We start from the raw sequence: 21,974 nt of genomic DNA, 5'->3' as shown, positions 1-21,974 counted from the left end.
TGGAATTCTAACACATGCTACTACAGGAACTTTATAAACATTGTGCGGCGCAAAATAAATCAGTTTCAAAAGGCTACATACTGTATGATCTCATGTAGATGAGCTAAGCAAATATAGAAAAACCAAAATGGTGAGTGGTTATTAGGGGTAGAGGTGCTGGGGGGCGGGTAGTGAAAAAGCTTGTGTTTGGGAGACCCTGAGTTCATGTTAATCATAGTAGAAAATTTTAGAAAAACAAAACAGTGGTAATAGAGACACAACACGAAACATGCAAGGGATGTCACTGAGTTGTAAGTGTGGACACTGTGTTGACGAATGTTTTGGTGTGTACACTTTCACCACGAGAGACGAATCTATTAAAATCTGTAGAACTCATTATCACCTCAGTCTCCTTTCATCAGTTTTATCCTTCCTGGGAGCAGGGCTCACACACAGTGCTGTTGTTAGGGGCGAGTGGGCCGACCTTCAACTCATAGTCACCGTGTGTGACAGAGAAGAACAGCCCCAAAGGGTTTTCTAGGTGGTGATCTTAACAGCAGAGGATCCCCAAGTCTTTCCTCCATGGAAGCACTGGGTAGGTCTGAACCACCAACCTTTTAGTTAGCAGTTGAGTGCTTGACCAATGTGCCATCAGGTCTCCCAATACAATAAGTCCAAGGCAATCAGGAGAACCATGAGAGTCAGGGGTGGCTACAGGTCAAAAGGGGAGAAGGAGGAGGGTTGGGTCTGGTCCCATTAACCCAGTCCAGCACCCCCCTGTCTCCGAAGCACACAGAGAGATACCAGGGCCTCATTCTCCAAAAACAGGCATGCTTCCACTAACCACCTGCTCTCCATCTTCCAGCAGGTTAGCTCTTCATCATGCTCAGAATGGCTTTTATGAGTTCAAGTTGACACTTCAAGTTGGCATGGCTGCTGAGGTGCTACTAATGTGTTTATGTCTGTATTTATACACGTGTGGACTCCTGGTGTGGCATTGTAGGATAAGCAAACCACAGGTTTGGTGGTTCAAACCCACCAGCTGTTTTTCAAAGACTCTATACAGGGTTGCTATGAGTCAGAACTGACCTTCATGGAACTTAACGACAAACAACAACATTCACATATTTCTGTATTTTCCAGTGTGTCTTCACGAGTGTCTCACTGTGACTCTTAGAAGCGCTGAGCAGATAGACACAGGAAATTAAACACAGGGAGAGCACGTACAGCTGGTCCAATATCCTGTGTTCGTATCTGCCTTTGTGTCTTCTCTCTTATCTCTTAAACACGATAGATGTTTTGTGTTTTGCTGTATGCTTAGTAAGCATTTATAAGGTGCCCAGATGGCCTGGAAGTTAAAGCAGCTAGGTTGGTTACTGAAAGGTTGGCAGTTCAAACTCACCAGACACTCCACGAGAGAGAGCTGAGGCAGTCTGCTTCTGTAATGATGCCAGCTTTGAAACGCTACGGGACAGGTCTACTCTGCCAGATGGAGGCACTATTAGCTGGAATCGACTCAGGGACAGTGGAGTTGGTTTTAGAGATTTTTCAGCCATTTTTTAAATCCATGCACCCTACTCGAGACTGTACATCTCTTTTGTGAGGTACTTCAGAGAGGAGATAATGGGAGATTATAATAATATAATCTAATAATGCTAATAAGGCTGACCTTCGCCCGCTGGGCTTAAACTCACAGTACTGAGATGAGGCATTTAGTTAAGTTACACAGGTCCCATCAGATAACAACTACATGGCCCCTGTTTTCGCAAGCTCAACAATTTCTCTGTATGACCCAGGAAAAGTCAGTCAATGATTCTTGAGACTGCTGGTCCCCATCTATGAAATGGGTCTATTGCAAAAGTCACCCTAACCATTAAGAAGATTAAAAGATAATCTGTATAAAGAAATTCACAAAGTACTTGACCCGTGAGAGGTATTCGTCAAGATGTGGAAATGAGAAACACAAACGGAAGCCTGTATACCAGTGTTCACTGCAGCATGTTTACAACAGCGAGCGGTGGAAACAACTTAAGTGAACGTCAACAGACAAGGGGGAGACATCCTGTGGTCCACATATACCACGGAACACTACTCAGCCAGAAAAAGAAATGAAGTCTTGATGCATGCCCTACACGAAAGAAGCCTCAAAACACTGTCTGAGTGCAGTTAACTAAGTCAGTAGCAAAAGGACAAAAACGGCCAGATCTGTCTTACGTGAAATAAGCAAATATACACTTGACCCTTGAACAACACCGGTTTGAATGTGCAAGTCTGTGTACAGGTGGATTTTTTGTTTTGTTTTTGAACAAGAAGGAAAGTCATGACAATAAAAGGAAGTTGAATTGCTAGGTATGTCCTGTAGACTGAGTTCTGCAGCTGTGGTAACTCACCAACTCAAGAGAAAGGAATCCAGCCATAAGGACCATGGTAATCAAAGGGAAAGGTGTGAAGCCAGTAAGCCAGCAGGTGTGAAAACCTGGTACTTTCTGTGTTCCTGCCTTTCCTGCCTCCCCTTTGACCTTCTCCACCTCTTCCACCTCAGTTTACTCAAGGACCAAGACCTCTATAATGATCTGTTTCCACTTAATAATTCCATTTGGGGGGAATCTAGAGTTCATCAAGGGTCAACAGTACAGAAACCGGAGACTGTGAATGGTCACTGGGGACACAGGGAGGTGAAAGGGCGAAGTGTTGTTTGGGGACTCACCACAGCACTGCAGGACGCCATCTCCTTGACCCGCAGCATGACCTCCTGGCTGAAGGTGGTTGGCCAGAAGACCTGGGACACAAGCCCCCGGCTGCAGGCTTCCTGGGCAGTGAGCTTCCTTCCACAGAACAGCATCTCATTGGCCTGAAACAGCAAAGGCAGGTGAAGGCTGAGCATCTGCTGGTAGCGAGTGCACGATGCCCCTGCTCTCGAAGGCAGGATCTTGAGATGAGGGTGGAGAGGCTTTGGGGAGCCCCATAAATCACCTATAAACGTGTGTGTCTCTGTGAACTTTTTAAAGGGTAGAATGACTACACTGCTCATGACACTGTGCACTTTTGTGCTAGGTTACTGTCATGGGTTAATCTGCTATGGTAGAATGACTGCAACCCTCATGGCGTTCTCAACAGAAGTCACACATTCACTGTAGCTTTGCCCAACTGTGCGCCTTTGAGTCGGTGGTAGTCCTACGTGACACAGTAAAACAGCCCTATTGGGTTTCCAAAACTGGACTATTTTGGGGACAAGAAAAGAAAAAATCACCAGGTTTATTCTCCAGCAGAGCAGCAGGTGCATGTGAACTGCCAACCTTTTGTTTAGCAGTCAAGTGCTAAACTGTGCCTTTACCAGGGTTCCTTTGTCTGTCTGATACCCAGAGTGGGTTACCAATAGGCAAGGGAAGCACAGGCCTTTTTTGTGCTTATTAATCTGCAGTGAACAGTTTCACATGGGTTTCAGATCAGTAAATAATCATAAGTCTGTGCTTACCTTGATTACCAGGTACTCTGTCCCTGTTCAGGATGGCAAATTTGGAAATAGGTTTTGATTCTATGGGAAAGTACTGTGGGGTTAGGGAAAGACAGATGTCAGCCATGCCTAAAGGCAGATTCTTTGATGTGGCGAAAAAACGTGAAGCTGCTTGCTATAGACTACTAAGTAAGCACAAGTAAGCCCATGCTTATCTTGCTTATTAGGTAACCTGTCCCTGCCAATACACCTCTTATTCCTGGTGACAGAGACGTGAGGGTACCTTAAGTCAGTCCTGATATCCAGACCATGACAACCGGCTCAGGCATGACCCTGGACCCATCCCAGACCACGCTGGGCTGATGGGAAGAGTCCGCCTCCCTCTCTGGGTACAGGATACAGTCAGTAAAGCCAACCACTGCTGTGCCCATGTTTGTGGAGGTGGTCCACTAAGGAAAGAGAAATGGACAAAGAGTTCTGCACCGTGTGGTTTCTGGACCCTGTCCCCCACAAGGGAACTCCTATGTCTGGACTTGGCTGGTGAAAGTCCCGTTTATTCTTCTGATGTCTGAGCAAGTGTCCCAAGCTGCACCAGCACAGCGTGCCTCTCTGTGGTCCAGGGCCCTGCAATGGGCCAGGAAACTCCCCTCTGGTTTCCCCAGGCCCTTAGGACTCAGGCTGTCTCGGTATCCCACTTCCCAAGGGATTTCCTTCTGATCTGAAATACGCAAGCTGTCACACACATTCTAGGAGGAGTCTCAGATAAGGGTGAGCCCTGGGATCAAGGCGCAGAGTGGGCAGCACACTGACCATTAGGACGTAATGGTCACCACCTGTGGGCGGGGGGATATGGGCCCTTATCTTGTCAGGAAAGATTCCCAACTCCTTCCCCTATAAACAATGCCTTCTGTGATCTGACCTCCACCCAGTACCCCACTTGTCTCCCTGCCCCTGGGTGTCAGCCACTCTTTCATTGGCTCTGCCAAGCTCTCTCTGCACAAAGGCACCTATGCATAGTAGCCCCGGTCTCACTGGTTGTCACTGATCAGTCACAATGGCCCAAAGGACACTCTATGGGGCTGCAGTACTGAAATGTATTAGGTTGGTGTTACAGGTTGAACTGTATCCCCCACAATGCTACGTTCGTTCAAACTCCCTATACCTGTGAATTGAAGTCCTACTTAACAAAAACAATAACATACCTTTGAATATGATCTTATTTGGAAATACCAGCATACCTCGGAGATCTCTGTGTTTGGTTTCCCAACACACACAAAAAAATCATTTATGTTTACACTCCATGGTGGTTTGTTAAGTGCACAACGGTGCAAAGAAATGGAAGTCCCGGTGTGGAGCTGTAGGATAAACACTACACAGTCAGCAGTTCAAAACCTACCAGCTGCTCCTCGGAAACCCTACACAGGGTAACTACGACTCGAAGGCCATTTAACAACAATCACAGTGTGATGAAAAAATCTGAGTTACTGTGAAAATGACCAAAATGGGACACAAGAGACATGAAGCAATCACATGATGTTGGAAAAAAATGGCGCCAAGAGACTGCCTTGTCTGGGTTGCTACAAACCTTCAATTTGGAAAGAAAATGAAAAGAAAAGCAATGTATTTCTGTGAAGCACAATCCAGTGAAGAGCAATAAAACAAGGTATTCCCGTAGAATCCTTGCAGATGTAGCGAAGCTGGGATGAGGTGGTTCTAGATTAGCGTGGGCCCTGTACCCAATGGCTGGGGTCCTTTTAAGAGAAAGAAGAACGAGATTAAGATACAGAGGTAGAGCTCGAGCTTCAGATGAAGGCAGAGGCTGGGGAGATGATGTAGCTATAAGCCAAGGAGACTAAAGATTGCCCACAGCCTCCAGAAACGTGAAGAAACAAGGAAGAGTCTTTCCCTAGGGCCTTCAGAAGGAACAGGGCCTTGTTGGCACCTTGGTTTCTGATTTGTGTATTCCAGAACTGCACGACAATGCATTTCCGCAGTTTAAAGTCCCCCAGCATGTGGTACTTTGTCACGGCCACCCGAGAAAGAGCAACCATTGGTAATTCATCCAGAATATATATTTCGAGGAAGATGTCTAAAGGAAAATACATGCCAATCTATAAGGGGGCTTCCAAAAGTTCACAGAAAAATGTCATGATCTTTTCATTCCATTTTTACACAATTTTTTTGAAGGCTCCTATTTAGTTAGAAACACCTCGGTCTCAGGAAGTAGAAAGAAAAGGTAGAGAGTCAGTGGTTAAGTGCCATCGAGTCGGTTCTGACTCACAGAGAGAGATCCTGTATAGAGTTTTCAAGGAGCGGCTGGTGAGTTAGAACTATTGACCCTGTGATTCAAACTGACCTTGTGGTCCAGTGATTACTCACAGCACCACACCAGGACTCCAGAAAGTCACTAGAAAGAGGCACCACTCAATCTCTAAGAGCTTGTCTCCATCAGCTGCGTTCTTGGAGTTTCAAAAACGATTCAATTAAAAGAGAGGAACACTTTTGTGACCTCAAAGATAGTGTGGGACGGTCTTTGTGGGACACTGGGAGGAGGCTGACGGCACAATGGCTGCCATCGCATGGGGACATGCTTGCTTGCTTCCGAGGTTTAGTGACTGCTGGTGTCTCCTCCCCTGGTGAGACTGGATGTGTAGTCAGCTCAGCTGACACATGAGTCCCACCTGTTGGCCCTGGGGTGGTGCCAGTGGGCTTCCAGAGATAATGAGATATCACCTGCTCAGTTTCACATGCCTCCAGGAGGTAGCCACTGGGGCCCCTCTTTAACCCCCACCTTCCCCTGACAGGACTGGGTTTCCAAGGGGAAGGATGGCAGGACCAATGTGGAGGGAAGCATAGGGTCCAGGCTCAGAAGTCACTGCTTCGTGCTTTGATGCTGTGCAATCTCTACCTCTCCAAGACTCAGTCTCTTCATCTCTACAGTGGGTAGCAATGACCAGCCCTGGAGAGTTGAGACAATTCAAAGAAGCAACAAGAGTGAGGTGCAAACATAGGTCATGTGGTCAGAGTCAAAATGAGCAGCTCAGAGACTCTGTTGGATCCGGACTGTTGAGGATGGAGCTAGTGTGTTATCCATCTTCATTCTTCCAAGTAGGTAAGACAATGCCCGGTGCACTGAGGGCCCAGGGATGGTTGTTGAAAGAAAGAAAGACAAACACTGGTGTATCACCTCAACTCTCTAAACCTTGGTTTCTTCGTCTGTAAAAAGGAGGCTGATACAATCTACCACGTAGTCCCTGAGTGATAGAAACACTCAAGTGGTACGCTTGACTGCTAACCAAAATGTTGACGGGGCAAATCCACCCCGGGGTCTGGAGATCTACTTCTTGGAAATCAGTTACTGAAAACTCTATGGAGTACAGTTCTACTCTGATTTACATGGGATCGCCATGAGTTTAGGGTTGGCGCCATGGCAACTGGCTGTTTTCAGGGGCCTACCTTCAGGACATTGTGGTCATGGGTCACAGAGCCTCCTCACCCAAAGACCAACACAAAGTAGGTGGTCAATACACGCTTGGGGCACCTTGCTGGTAATAACTCAGTCTATGCTTTGCTCTGAGCCCCAAGGTGGTTTTGGTATGTGATGTTAACACTGGACAGATTTTCAGAATCGATAGTATTACAGAAACAGCAGAGTGTATCATGGTAAGCCACCACCACGCAAGATCTCTCCGGGCCACTGATTCAATACACCTTTAGGGAACACCAGGTAGGCCCCAGGCATGCTGAACACCCAAGGGCTCAACCCCAAGGACCTCGGGCTGGAGGAGACAGACACACACACACACACACACACACACACACACACACAATGTATCTGGAGTTGAGAGAAGGCACAGTTGTGAATCCTTGGGGGAAGCATTTCAATAACTTTGAGAAGCTTATCATTTTACTCTGAATCAAAACTTCCAGGAAAATAAACACGAACTTCTAAAAGGAATGTAGAACAGATGAAGATCAATGAGCAACTACTTCTCGTGAGAGGCTGGTAACAAACAGAGAAGGCTAGACTCCCCACTCCCCCACCATAAAATGCAAGTAGCACAAAATCCTGAGGAAACATAAAGTGGGGACAGTTCCGGACATTTCCACACCAGAGACCACTGAGAATAGAATGACGTCTTCTAAGCCTGTAAAGGAAACTGAGAGGCTCACTTGGCTGGCAGTTGGCCATATTTGCTCCAATGAATTCCGATTCAAATCCTCCTTTATCTACTCCTTTGTGGGTACTAGGAATAGGGGAAAGTCTTTTTCATTCAGAAAGGCAACAGACAGTCTTCCCAGCTACCTCTCAGACACTGTATCTCTCCAGGGTCCTTTTGGAAGGGAAAATAAAAGGTGTTACCCCAAAGTCCCAGGATTCAGTAAAAGGGTGAGTCTTTGAGGAAGGAGATAATGGTCAATAGCATGAACACCCCAATCTAGAGCTCAGAAAATAAGAACATAAACAGAGAGTTGAATTAGTCACCAAATACGTGGCTGGGGCAAGTCACATGACCCCACAAAGGCTCAACTCTCCCCAGACCAGCAAACACAGTATTGTTAAGATTCCAAAAGACAGTGCTCAGAGCAGCACCCAGTCAGTAATGAATGTGCAAAGAAGGGTCCTTAGATGCATGATTCTTGGTGGTATCAATTTCAGTAAGGAGTAATGAAGAGAATTAAGGAAAGAGAGGGGATATTGCTAAGGGCTCTCTCTAATTGTAAACAAAAGCAAAACCAGAGACATGCAAATAGGGCTTGCAGGCCCTCAGATGAAAACAAGGGAAGAAGGGCACCCTCTGCCCTTCCCAAAGGGAACCAAGAGCAACTGCCTCACTGGTTTGTTGGTTTGTTTGTTAAATGCCTTCAAGTAGGTTCTGACTCAGAGTGAGCCTGTATGGGGTTTCCAAGGAATGGCTGGTGAGCTTGAGCCTCCAACCTTGCGTTTCAAACTGACCTTGAGGTCAAGTGTCTTTCCTACAGTGTCACACACCAGAACTCACAAATAATCACATTTAGGCAGTCGTGGGAGATACTGCAACTCTGGTTCCTGAGCACTGCAACAAAGCCAATGTCATAATAAAGCAAACCACACTTAGGTGTTTTGGTCTCCCAGTGTTATGTTTACATCACACTGTAGTTTACAAAGTGTGCAACAGTGTCATGAAGAAGTTTCCAATGACCAGCAGAGACATGAAGTACACATGTGTTGTTGGGAAAAAATGGCGGCAAAAGACGCTGGATGCAGGGCTGCCACCAACCTTCAAATAGTTAAAAAAAAAAAACAAAAAAAAAAAACCCAAAACCTGACGCACAATAAAATAATGGAATATGAGGGGGCTTGTTAAAGTGCATGCATGGAAGAATGGATTGAAAGATCATGGAAATTTTCCATGTACTTTGAAGCCTCCTCATATCTGTGGATTAACTAAAAATAATCACAATAATGCTACAAACAACGTTATCTTCCAAAAAAAACTGAAACGTAAACAGAAGCATTTCCAAATACAGAAAAGCTCACAATAGATGTGGGCATTATAGAAGGAAGCCATGCTACTCAGCCCTGCTTTGAAATCACCCCAGTCTCTTCTCTCTTCTTCCTGGACACAAACTGGACTACATTTCCCAGCCTCCTTTGTACTTAGGTATGGCCATGTGTCTGAGTCTTGACCAATGAGATGTGGATGGATGTGAATTTGTCCCATAGAGGCCTGGCGGCGGCCCATGAAAACTTCCAGGCTCTCCTCACACACTGGATGGAATTGAAAGTGGACTGGCCTGGGTCCCAAAGCAATGTGGCATGCTGCTCACCAAGCATACCTACTCTAGACACACGATGGCACAGAAACATTTGTTGTATTAAACCAGTGAGGTTATGGGGCTGTTTGTTACAGCAGGAAGCCTACCCTAATATTCTACTGGGTTGTTGTAAACATTGAATGAGATAATGTAAGTAAAGTACTTAGTGACTGGCATATAGAATGTGTTCAGTAAATGAATTTTACCATCTTCTCAGCCCTCACTCTCTGGCAGCCCCAGTTTTGCTACTTGCATCAGAAACTGATCAGCTGGGGCTCCAGCCCTCTGAGGAGGGTGGGGGGGTTGAGACAGAGCAGCAGATAACACAAGCTGAGAGAACCCTGGGTTTCAATCCATATGCAAAACCATGTCCTAAACCCAATTTTCATCAATGGCACCCAACAATGGACCTGTCATCATTAGAGCCCCCTTGAGGAGTCCCTTTAAATAATTTATATCAGACATCCTTAGGATGTGAAAGAAATCTTAAATATCATCAATCCCAACTCACCTGCATCACTCGAAGCTTGAATCTCCTCTAACATCCAAGGGTAAGTCAAAAAGTATTGTCACAAACATGACAGAAACCTTTATTAGACAAAAATATCAAAATGCGAAGCTACTGTTGCTCAACATATCTCTATCTGAGGTCTACACAAGTCTGTTACTTCCATCTCTCTAATCCTTTACCAAAGAATTCCACACTCTTCAATTTACACCATGACAAAACGGAAGTACTTTCTGACTTATGTAATCATCTTGCCTAAATGTTAAGACCTCCAATGAAGTGGAAGTCACATCTCCCAAATCCACCCAATTTCATCCTCGGGAATCTTTTCAGGACCCAAATCCACCCATCACCATAAGGCTTACCAGCGCAACTCCCAAGATCTGGGGGAAGGTGTATGAGGAGCAGCCAGCCGGCGTGAGGCGGATGGTAGCGTAGGGAGTCTGAAACCAGGCCTTCTCACTGGCCCACACAATGTCACACAGAGGCAGGATGGAGGCGCCCAGGCCCAGGGCAGGCCCATTGATAGCCACCACAATGGGCTTCTTAAACTGGATAAAGGCCTTCACAAAGTCCCTGAGAAGAAAGACAAGAGTTCCTTTAACCAACGACCTCAGCTTGTGGAGACCCATTTGGAACATGAGATTCTGCCAAGGCTGAAGTCAACTTTGCCAGGTGCTAAAATGCAGCCCTCAACTTCAGATTAGAGCCCTCCCCGTCCCAGACACAGAGTCACCAGGCTACAGTAACAGGCTCAGCACACTCGGTTGTTGGTGCTAAGTTCTAGATGGGATATTGATGGGGTGACCACATGTCCCAGATAGTCCCAATCCACTGGCCCAATCACATACCCAGGTATCAATTTCTTCCACTCTCAAAAGTGATGGATTAGACAATCCTTGATGTGGGTACTCAAGCTACTAACAATGCTCTGCATCTCTTAAGGGAAACACCCAAAACATTAAGGGAGCAGCAGATGAAACATCATAAGGACGGTGTTATAAATAGAGGCATACTTCACTTTAATAATATGAAGAGGGATCTAATAGCACCATCCTAAAATGGAATTGGGTGAATTTAGGAAGAATGACTTCCATATTACTGGAGGCATTCATATTTAGACTGGATGATCACTTTGCGTGATTACAGCAGGCGGAATTCAAGCTTCAGATGGTGTGAGCAGGTTGAGATCAATGACGTTTACGATTTCCTTTCAATCCTGTGGTTACCTGATTCTGAATCATTGACAAAGGCTCTTGGAGGTTGAGGTGCATCCATGTGTTAGGGTGCCATTGAGGCAAACTGGTGGGCTCCCTGGTAGGCATCAGGCATCTAGAATCATAGCTATAGGATTGGGCACTATTTCTTCTCCCTGCCACTCTGTATCCTTTGCCTTGGTGTGCGTTCTGCTGTCCCCATGTTGCTATATGAAATCTATAAAATCTTAATAGTCATCTGGACATACAGGAAAGGCCCAAGATGGCAAAGAAAGCCTGAGTCTTTCGTGAATCTCAGATGGAAGAGTGGAAACTCCCAAGTACAGAATAACAAACAAACTCCTGGCTATGACCTTGGCTGGCCTCTGCTTACCTCTTCTGGTTATCTCAGGTCCATTCCCCCAGCTCACTGTGCTCAGCCACACAGGACAAGGGCCAGTCTTAGAACACAGCACCTTTTATAATTCTCCTAATGAACACTTCCTTTATTATGTTTTTCCCCCCACTCTGTCTCCCTATTTAGTTCCTAGTTGTTATTAGTTATTCTCCGTCTTGCACACTGCTCAGCTTCCAGCTTCCATATTGAATAGCTAAATGAGTGTCCCAGAGCCAGAGCAAAGACAATAAGGTACAAAGACAATAAGTTCCTTGCACTTGGCTGTGGACAAGTGACCAAGGTCATGCCAACAAGAGTGTGAGTGGAAATGATATGCACCACATCTAGGCTTGGGCACACCAACTCCCACCACACAACCTTGACATGAACATAGCAGCTTTGGAAGATACTGGCTGAGCCTCAAGGCGGAAGGAGACGGGGCCCCTGAATCACCACTTGGGGACCAGTCATGGGCTGATGAGCAGCATCCGTGTTAGGTTTTATATTTGCAAGTAGCAAATTTCTGTCACAATGAATGTACATATATTTGTATACACATACGTAATACTGTAACATATACATACACAGAAAGCACTTCAAAGTGTTTGTGGAAAAATGGAATTAAAATACAATAGAATTCTTCCATGAAGTTTCCGAAGTTCCCTCATATACATGCACACACACATATGTACAACACATACATATACAAGTAAAAAAAGTATTGCTACTAGGGTTCCAGTTCATACCTGCACAGGTTTATTCCTGACAAAATGTGTTGAAACATGGTTCTGCGATCGGTGGAAAGCTACAGACTAAGGCTACACCTTAGTCCCCCTTAAGGTGCCTTCAGAAAAGATCCAATCAAAGCAGTGGCTTTCAAGGGAATCTGCTGAGTCAGTTCAAATCAAGGCAGAAAGGTCAGCTTAAAAAGTTACGGTGACTGTTTACTGGGATTACCAAGGGGTCATCTTGCTAGATTTGTCTGGGAGGACACAAGACAATCACAGGGACTTATGATGATGGTTTTAGAATGTGAAAACTGTGTTGGTGAGAAAAAAAGCCAGGAAAGTTGTATCAAGGAATTGTTTTCCATCACAACAATGTACCAGCTGATTCTTTGAGGGTTTCAAGGGCTGTCCTGCCGGAATTTCACTGGGAAACCCTACAGCCCTGATCTTGCCCCTTCAGACTTCATGTTACCCCAACATGAAGAACACTGAAAAGGATCACAATCTGAGTCCCTCCAGGATGCAACACCGCCATTATGTCATGGCATAAATCAAAGAGGACCTAATTCTTCAGGGAACAGTTACTGTTGTTGTTAAGTGCCGGAGAGTTGGTTCCGACCCATAGCGACCCTATACAAGGTTTCCAAGGTGCAGCTGGTGAGCCTGAACTACTGACCTTGGCAGTTCAAACGACTCTGCAGTCTGGCGCATTAACCCACAGCGCCACACCAGGACTCCTAGGTTAGAGAGATGGAAACACCACGTACAGACGCATACAGATCTAGAAGGAACTGAGGTGGAGGGACAACAGCAGCTTTTGTTTATTTAAGGTTTCTGTGATTTTGTCGCAATACTTTATGATGTACCCTCTTGTGTATATTTATACATATATCATATATATGTATACACACACACATATATATAATGTTGTTGTGATTGTTAAATGCTGTCAAGTCAGTTCTGACCCATAGTGACCGTGTATAGGGTTTCTAAGGAGCAGTTGGTGAACTTCAACTATCAACCTTGGGTTCAAACCGACTTTGCAGTCCAGTGCATTAGCCTGCAGCACTATACCATATATATATATACACATACATACTTACATACACATATACATACATATATGTACACACACATATGTACATATGTATACATATATGGAGGCTCACTATGGGTCAGAACAGACTCAATGGCACCTGACAACAACAACAACAACAACATATATGTATTTGTTAGAGCAGCAAATACTTAATATAAATGTCAATCTGATTTATGGCTTCTCTTTTTTTTATGACCTGGCCTTGAAGTCCACTCTGTAAAAATTCCTTCTGATTTCAATTGATGCTGTTCCCTGACCTCCGTATCCAGACAGGTGGGTACCATGGTGATGTGCTGGGACAGGGTTCTACCGTTAAGAGGACAGCTGACAGTTCTGCCGGGGTGGAGACTGCCTCCCACAACCTGGCTGTCTGTCACACCGTGGTGGCCTGTGTGTTCTCTGATTCTCATACAACATGTCAGTCTGTCACACCATGGTGGCCTATGTCTTCTCTGATTCTTGTATAACCCGTCTGTCCGTTTTCATTCTGTGGTGGCCTGTGATTTCCCACAACCTGTCTGTTTGTCACACCATGGTAGCCTGTGTGTGCTTACTCTTCACAAGCTGTCTGTTAGTCACACTGTGGTGGCCTGTGTATGCTAGGTTGCTGGAAACTCTGCCATCATCACTATTTCAAATACCAGCAAAGCCACCTTGCCACCAGGTTTCAGCAGAACATCCGGACTGAGAAGAAAGTTCTGACAATCTAGTTCCAAATACTAGTTCAAGAAAACCTAATGGATCATAACAGACACTCTGAGGCTCTCCTGCTTTTGACCAGAGCTGGAGGAGGACATCGGTTTGGTCAAGCAGAGGACAGCACAGACGATGGCATGGCTCAATAGCTGCAGAGATGGACGTGAACATGCCTGAGATGATAACACAGTGCCAGATCATGTTTTATTCTCTTGTACATGACATCTTCATGAGTCAGAGCTGACTCACTGACAGCAGCCTACCTAGAGGGTATCATATAAAGTCCTTAAGTCTCCATAAAAGTATGCACCCTTGACCCAGGAGTGACGCATCCCATTGTGTCACTGCCATGTGCCTGCTGGACTGCACGTCAGTCTGTACCAGTCACTGCTGAGCACGCTGAGGCTGACCCCAAATGGAAGCAGCCACTGAGAAAGAGTTCTGTCACCAGGCTCCCTGATTTCTGGTTTTCCAGCGACCCATTTCCTGGATAAATGCTTCTTTAGCAGATGTTCTTTTTGTTTAGTGAGGAACCCCAGTATCACAGTAGTTATATGCTGTGAACCAAAAGGTCGGCAGTTCAAACCTACCTGCTGCTCCTCGGACAAAGATGAGGCAACCTGCATCCATAAAGACTGATACTCGTGGAGACCCTGTGGGGCACTTACACTTACACTTCGTTCTTCAAGGTCCCTAGGAACTGGAATCGACATCATGGATGTAGCTTTGGTTTCATCAAATGTCTGTTTGCAGTCTGAAGGAGACACACTTTTCAGGCTCCTTAGGCCAAGTGCGTGTCTGTGATTTTCAGCAGATATTTCCAAGCACCCTCCTACAATTCCAAAATCTTGGATCTCAGAGTCCTTGAGTCTGATCTTCCACTCAGCACAGTTCTCCATAACATACCGAGGAAGTATCACCTCTGTTGTGCGTCCCCATCCCAAGAGAGCCTCCTTGTATAAGCTGGGTTGTCATTTGTGTTAAGTGTCATTGAGTCAGTTCTGAGTAATAGCGACCCTGTATAGGTTTTCTGAGGAGTGCCTGGTAGATCCGAACTGCCGACCTTATGGTCCAGTGCTTATCCTACAGTGCTACGCCAGGATCTCCCCTCAACTCTGCTCTATCATGCATACAACAGTCCTCAGAGACCAACTTCAGCTCTCATTGTCCCCGCCCCTACCTCAGTGCTCTTCACTCTGGTTTCTAACAGGAGCTCTCTCAGGGGTTCCAGAGACCCCCCCCTCTCTCACCCCATTTCATTTCCTTCATGTATAGATGTGACCCGGAGACCACCTTTCCCATTCATTTTCTCCCACCTTCAGCGGAAGATCTTATCCTAAAGCCCAGTGAACGCAGACGCCTCACAGCAAACCGGATATTGCATGATGGTCTCCGTGGCTCAGATATCTGATCCTGTCTCAGACGGTGGCACTGGGCCTGGGAGGCTGCTCACCGTCTTCTCCAGCAGCAGAAAGGGCTTCCAGCTGGTCCATCGCTCACAGCTTCTGTCTGACCAGGAATCCTCGGATATGGCAGAAAGAGCAAGAACTTCCTGGGCTAGCGTCTAAGGCTCAAGCTCAAAGCTGCCCCAAGAACAAGTGGCCTGCCCACAGTCAGGTATCTGGACAGGGAGGCCTCACTGTCTTCATCTGTGAAGTGGGAAAGCAGGAGTGCCCCCACATGGGGCTGAGTGAGCCTCAGACAAGGCGCAGGGCACAGTGTGGGCATGAGGGAGGTATGTCCACTACTCCTGCAATGAGAGACTCTGCTAGGTAGGGGGGTAGAGCTGTCATTCGATTCTCAAACTACTCTCTGTGCCCCTCTCTTGCCTGAAGGGGGCTAGAGAGCACACTTCTGCACCCAGGATATCTGATTTCATTTGCTCCAACGTGGAACTCTTTCACGGCCCAGCCATGTCTTCATCACTCCCTCTGCCAAAGTTCAGAGCTACATGACCTGCTTCGGGGTCTGTGAGCACATCCACACAGTGATGGTCAAGTGGGGACCCCTGCCAGGGGGTGTTCCAGGACCTCCGTCTACAGCCAGACCCAGACTTAGCAAGAACTCCTGGCTGAAAGCAACACCCACCAGAAGCCACACTAGTAGAAGCAGTAGCAATATTGCTTCACATTGATTCTAAGAGCCTGGAGTCCTGGTGTGGAGCTGTAGGATAAGCACTGGACTGCTAACCACAAGGTCAGCGGTTCAAACCCTTGACAGAGAAAGTTACTTCTTGGAAACTCTATATGAGCCAGAACTGACTTGATGGCACTTAACAACAACAACCTTCTAAGAGCGTAAGGACCTCTGGTGGTTGAATGAGATGATCACTAGGCTGGTGAAGTTCCTCGGCAGGAAGAGGAGGCAGTCTGCGTCAGTAAAGCTTTACAGCCTCAGAAACCCTAGGTCCTACACGGTCGCTACGAGTCAGAATTGATTCGGCAGCAGCAGGTGGGTGGTGATTCTATGAGCTTGGAGACCCTGAGTGATACGAATGGTTAATGCACTTGGCTGCAAACTGAAAAGCTGGAGATCTGAGCCAACCCAGAGGCATTTTGCAACAAAGTCCTAGTGATCTTCACTGAAAATGGTACGGAGCACAGCTTTAAGGCACGCAAGTGGTGGCTGTGAGTTAGAGTTCACTGAGCAGCAACCGTTCTGGTGACTCTAGGAGCACTGGCGGATCTGGAAACAGTCCATTCGAGTCATGTGTATCTTCTGGTTACTTCTCATCCTAGCTGCTCACCTTTAAGTTTTGCGTACCTGCTGAACTGAAGGCATGGTGAGACCACAGACAGGCATGAGCATGCACCACTCATAGGAGGAGGGACTTGAGCTCAGGCTGCCTGCTCTGTCACCCTGGGTCCCCCTCCCAGGAAGCTGCTTTAGAACCGGTCTCTACAGTCAGACCCAGACCCTCATTGCTGGAAAGATCACAGGTCCTTTTCTAAATGGGCCAGCACGTCATCTCTGTTTCTCTTTCAAGATGGTGCAGACAGCTCTGTTTGGGTCCTGGACCATTGTTCGTGTCTTCTTCCCGCACCTTTTAGTTCATCCCATACTTGCAGAGGGCACAGTGTCCCGCGCCATCTGTAAGCATGGTTTCCTTGAGGCAAGGATTGGGAGGGCATGGCAGTACTGCTTTGCGGTGTTCTGGTCATGTGGGACCCTGGAGGTCAGCCCTACCAAGCGGATGTCCCAAAAGAGCTGCAGTAGCTTTTGGCAGGTTATCCGGTCCAGCGGAGTTCTGTAGCCAAGATATGCCTCCGTGCTGCTAGATTTGTAATAAGTCCTTGGCCAAGAGGCTTCTTGGACCTTACACGTTAATACGTCAGGAGCTCTTCCATGAGGTGGGAGACAGCTCGTGGCAGGCCCCAATTCATGCCACAACAGTGCCCTTCACTCCCGCCACATGGCAGGGGCGTCCACACAGCATCCTGGTGGAAATGCTGCCACAGCTGCTGGTGAGGAGCCCAGAGCAGCCTTCTCTGAGCCCCATGGAGCACAGTCATGGAGAACCCACCTGTGTCAGAGCAGAGCCACTCCACAGGGTTCTCTGGGCTTCAGTCATAACGGAGTACGATCGCCAGGACTTTCTTCCATGGTACTGCTGGGTGGGTCTGAACCAGCAACATTTGGGTAAGCAGTCACACATAAATTATGGCATCAAGTCCACGGCAACGAACAGCAACAACATGGAGTGTGATTCAAGTCTGAGACACTCAGGGGCGCTATGAGTCAGAGTCAACTCATCGGTAACCAGCTTTGATTTCGGATAAGGAAAGTGGAAACCACTACTGGGGTGATGGGAAATCACCCACAGGATCTCAATTTCTTCCTATAAGGTAGGGGTGGGGAACGTCCAGCCCATGGGCATGTTGTTGTCAAGTGCCATCAAATTGGTTCCAACTCATAGTGACCCTATATAGCATTTCCAAGAAGCGGCTGGTAAATTTGAACTACTGACTTTGCAGCTCAGAGCAATCTTGTAGTCCAGTGCATTATCCCACAGTGTCACACCAGGTCCACAAAATCATCTGATTTGGCCCTGCCAAGGCAACCACAGTTCCAGCCATAACATTACAGCAGGCTAATTTTTTTTTTTAATGTTTTATTGTGAATTATGTGATCGTTTACATGGGAGAACTTGAGCTTTATATTCATACTATCATGTATCGTTTCATTGCCATGGTTACAATCCCCTCCATGCATCATCACCCATCCAAAGTGCATACGCTGAAAGCCTGCCCCCTGGTTGTCAGCACACAGCCCCTCTCCCTCTCTGGGTCTAGAGTCCCCAGCCCTTCCATCTCTCCACGTCATCATCTCTGGCATCACTGATTCTCTGGGTAGGGTACCGCACTCCACTCTTCTCCCTTGATGGTTTCAGGGACCGCAGATCCTGGACTGCATAGTTAGTCACTCCCCTCCTTTTGCTACAAAATGTCCACCTTTACGTTTCCAACCCAGCAGGCTAATTTTTAAGCTGATGATTTTGTATGGCCTGCAAATGATAGTACAAACATTCAAATGGCCCTCGCAGAAAAAACAGGTTCCCCACCCCTGCCCTAAGGCTACAAACAGGTTCTCCACCCCTGCCCTAAGGCTAAAAGAGGGAAAGGGCCATTCCTGACCCTCTGGGTCCACAAACGCCCAGGGAAGCCCAACATCCCACCCATGTGAGCCACATCAGCTCCAGGACACAGAAATGTCCAGCCTAAGACCCACACTCCTCCCATAATGCAGGGAGGGAGGTGTACTGTGGGCAAGACATGAGGATACCAGATGCTGCACTGGATGAACATGTGAGCTTCACTGTCACCAAAACACTGACGGGGTCTAGACAGCAAAGCCATCCCAGATTTGGGCATGCCTAGGGCTAGAGTTCTGGCTGTGAGGTGGTTATGAATCGGGCTGCGAACCGCAGGGTCAGCAGTTCGAAACTACCACCTGTTCCGTGGTAGAAAGATGAGGCTTTCTGCTCCCGTAAAGATTTACAGCCTTGAAAACCCTGTACAGGGTCACTATGGGCGGAACCAACTCCATGGCACATAACCACCATCAGGGCTAAAGTTGCAGATAAACTACATGAAGCCTGATTAAAATGTAAACTTCAGATAAACAACAAATAATTTTCCAGGGTCAGTATGGGAGTCTTCTAAAAGCTCATGGAAGAATTCCATTATATTTGAATTCCGATATTCCATGGATTTTTTGAAGACCCCCTCAGCTATCCCACATCTGAAAGTGAAGAGGACTTGTAGTACTGCGTGAAGGACTTGAAGAAACGACATGACTTACTGCATGGGGTAAATGTGCTGCAAAAGAGCTCTCGACAGTGTTCAAGAGTGAAGGCGTCACTTTGAGGACTAAGGGGCGTCTGACCCAAGCCAAGATATTTTCAATCGTTTCTTATGCATGTGAAAGATGGACAATGAAGTAGGAAGATGGGAGAAGATTTTATCCTTTTGAATGATGGCATTAAAAAATACTAAGTGTACCATGGACTACCAAAAGAATGAACAAATGTGTCTTGGAGGAAGTACAGCCGTTGTTTCTGAGAAGGGAGGAAGGTGAGACTGTTTCTAATTGACTGTGTCCCTGAAGGAACACATCCTGCTTGGTGAGGTAGAGGGTGAACGACTAAGAGGAAGGCCCTCAACAAGATGGACCGACAAAACGGCTGCAGCAATGACTGCAATGATGGCATCGGACTGGGCACTGTTTAACTCTGATGTACACAGGGTGACTGGGAGTGGGAACCAACTTGGCAGCCCCTAACAACAACATCATATCCCACTTCATATACCGACACGAAAAAAGTCTATGCTGTTTGAGGTTCAAATTGAACTGAGCCCTCTGTGTTGTGATTTACTGGATGAGTCTAAGGGGTGGAAGAGCAGAGCCCACCTGATAGCTTCTGCAATCCGCGTGCTCTCCTTCCGCCGGTCGCTGGACAGTCTTCCAATGAGGTAGGAATAGTCCAAACCGCTGCAGAACACACTGCCGACTGCGCTGAGGAGCAGAAGTTTGCTGTCATCTGTGGCTGCGTTGCAGAGGGCTCTTCGGACTTCCTTCATGATCTGTGGACAGAGAGCAATTGGCATGCATTTAAGGAGGTTGTCCCGGAAGCCAGGGGGCTGAGGCTGCTGCGTCTGAACCCCCCACCCCCATAAAGGGGACAGGCAAGTAAGTATCCTGTGTCAGACCAAGGGGAGAAATACTTACGGAAACCAAAGCTGTTCTGCACTGAGCCCAAAGCAGCTGTGGCAGTGTAGTACATGGGTTGTTGTTGTTGTTGTTGTTGTACCGTGGAGTCAGTTCTGACTCATAGTGACCCTGTACAGGGTTCCCAAGGCTGTAAATGTTTTACGGGAGCAGAAAGCCTCATCTTTCTCCCACGGAACAGCTGGCAGTTTTGAACTGTCAACCTTGAGGTTAGCAGTCAGATTCGTAACCACTACGCTACCAGAGTGAATGGGTAGAGTTTTGAAACCTGAATTGGAACAGTCTAGTTCCCTGGTGAGTCTCTGCAAATCAGCGACCGACACTTGCTCACTCAGCCCTACACAAGGTGTGACAAGACAATTGAGGGACATATGCCACCTCTGTTGTTGTGTGATGCTCAGTTGATTCCAACTCATAGCGACCCTGTGGGGCAAAGCAGAGCAGTCCCTTAAGGCAAGGCTGGTTGTAACTCTTTACAGGGGCAGATGGCCAGCTCTTTCTCCTAGAGTGACTGGTGAGTTTTAACTTAAACACCGAGCTTCCCATCAGCAGTAGCTAAGCACTTAACCCGTGTGTCACCATGTAACATGCCGTTGTTGTTGTTGTTGTTGTTGTTATATGCCATCAAGTTGGTTATGACTCAGAGCGACCCTTTATACGATTTCTGAGGAGCGGCTGGTGAGTTTGAACCGCCGACCTTGAGTTCAAACCGACCTTTTGGTCCATTATATTATCCACGGTGCCACACCAGGACTTCATGCATATGTTTAATTCAATCAAGACCTTGGCAAAGCTCTTACTTGGCATCAAATCCAGACCTGGCTTCAAAGTTCTTCTGGTGCAAATGCTGGCTCTAAGCTTTCTCGCCACGTGAGCCCGGCTGTACTCATCTTATGAGAGGAACCACGCACCCAGCTTCAAGGACTCATGGGAGCAAATGAACACAAGTGCAGTAGCTGCTTGCCGGGAAATGCAGAAAAAGGGCATTTGTTCCTCTTCTTTATGCCATTCATGTGACATGAAGGAGCTGGTTGGTCACCCTGCTCGTCCTCATGGACAAGCTCTGCTTATCTTCTGCACATACGCACTGTGTGCTTGTAGGGCCCTGAGACCTGGCCTGGCACTAAGGAATAAACACTGGACTGCTAACCGCAAGGTCAGACAACTATACAGATGACGCTAGGGCTCTAAACTGACTCAACAGCATTAAAAACAACCACAGGACCTTGCCTGGGGCTAGGGGACGGATTACAGACAGAGACAGAGGTGCCAGGGGTGAGAAGAGCAAAGCACTTGCTACATCAGAAGCAAGCACTGTGTGCCAGGCATCATGCTGAGTGGCACAGTCCTCCAAAAACACCTACTCACAGGTCAGAGAATAGAGGCCCAGAGAGGTACAGACACTAGCCAAGTGTAAGAGGCAGGACGGGAACCCAGGTCTGACATAAGACAATGTCCACTCTATGCTCTTGGCCACTATACATCACCACTGTTTGGTTTGGCAGCCAAATCAGAGCAAGTGCCTGACTAGGGAAGGACACACAAGGAAAGTCCAGGACTCATCAGTCATAACCCTTAGGCCACTGGGCCTTCCTTCACGGGTGCTTCCAGACTAAGACAGACCAGAAAGAGACACCAAGCAGCAGACCTCTGATAATGAGCCAAGGAAAACTGGATGGAGCCCAACAGTGCGATCCACAGCTGATCAAGGGACAGCGTGGGAACAGGCAGCCTTCTGGACCCGTCTACACAGGGCCGCCATGATTCAGGGCTGACCTCTTGGCAGCCAACAGCAACCATTTCCACACAACGTTCTAAACCAAGTGAAAACCCTGCAAAGCAGGGAGTGTTATCTCAACTTTGTTGTTGTTAGGTGCCATCGAGTTGATA

General features: G+C 47.1%; 1 protein-coding gene across 1 annotated transcript in view; it reads right to left on the bottom strand.

Moving 5' to 3' along the window:
- The window catches only part of CDYL2 (chromodomain protein, Y-like 2), an 87,566-nt gene that overhangs the window by 3,382 nt on the left and 62,210 nt on the right, over positions 1-21,974 (bottom strand). The window contains exons 5-7 of the mRNA XM_006860300.1: positions 19,767-19,939; positions 10,106-10,316; positions 2,687-2,830 (exon numbers count right to left, since the gene is read on the bottom strand). Of these exons, the coding sequence (XP_006860362.1) occupies positions 2,687-2,830; positions 10,106-10,316; positions 19,767-19,939 (528 nt within the window). The remainder of the gene's footprint in view (positions 1-2,686; positions 2,831-10,105; positions 10,317-19,766; positions 19,940-21,974) is intronic.

This window comes from Chrysochloris asiatica, unplaced genomic scaffold (assembly GCF_000296735.1).
Source record: "Chrysochloris asiatica unplaced genomic scaffold, ChrAsi1.0 scaffold00037, whole genome shotgun sequence".
Taxonomy (NCBI): Eukaryota; Metazoa; Chordata; class Mammalia; order Afrosoricida; family Chrysochloridae; genus Chrysochloris; species Chrysochloris asiatica.
Note: the sequence above shows the minus strand (reverse complement) of the source record. Positions and strands in the feature narration are given on the sequence as shown.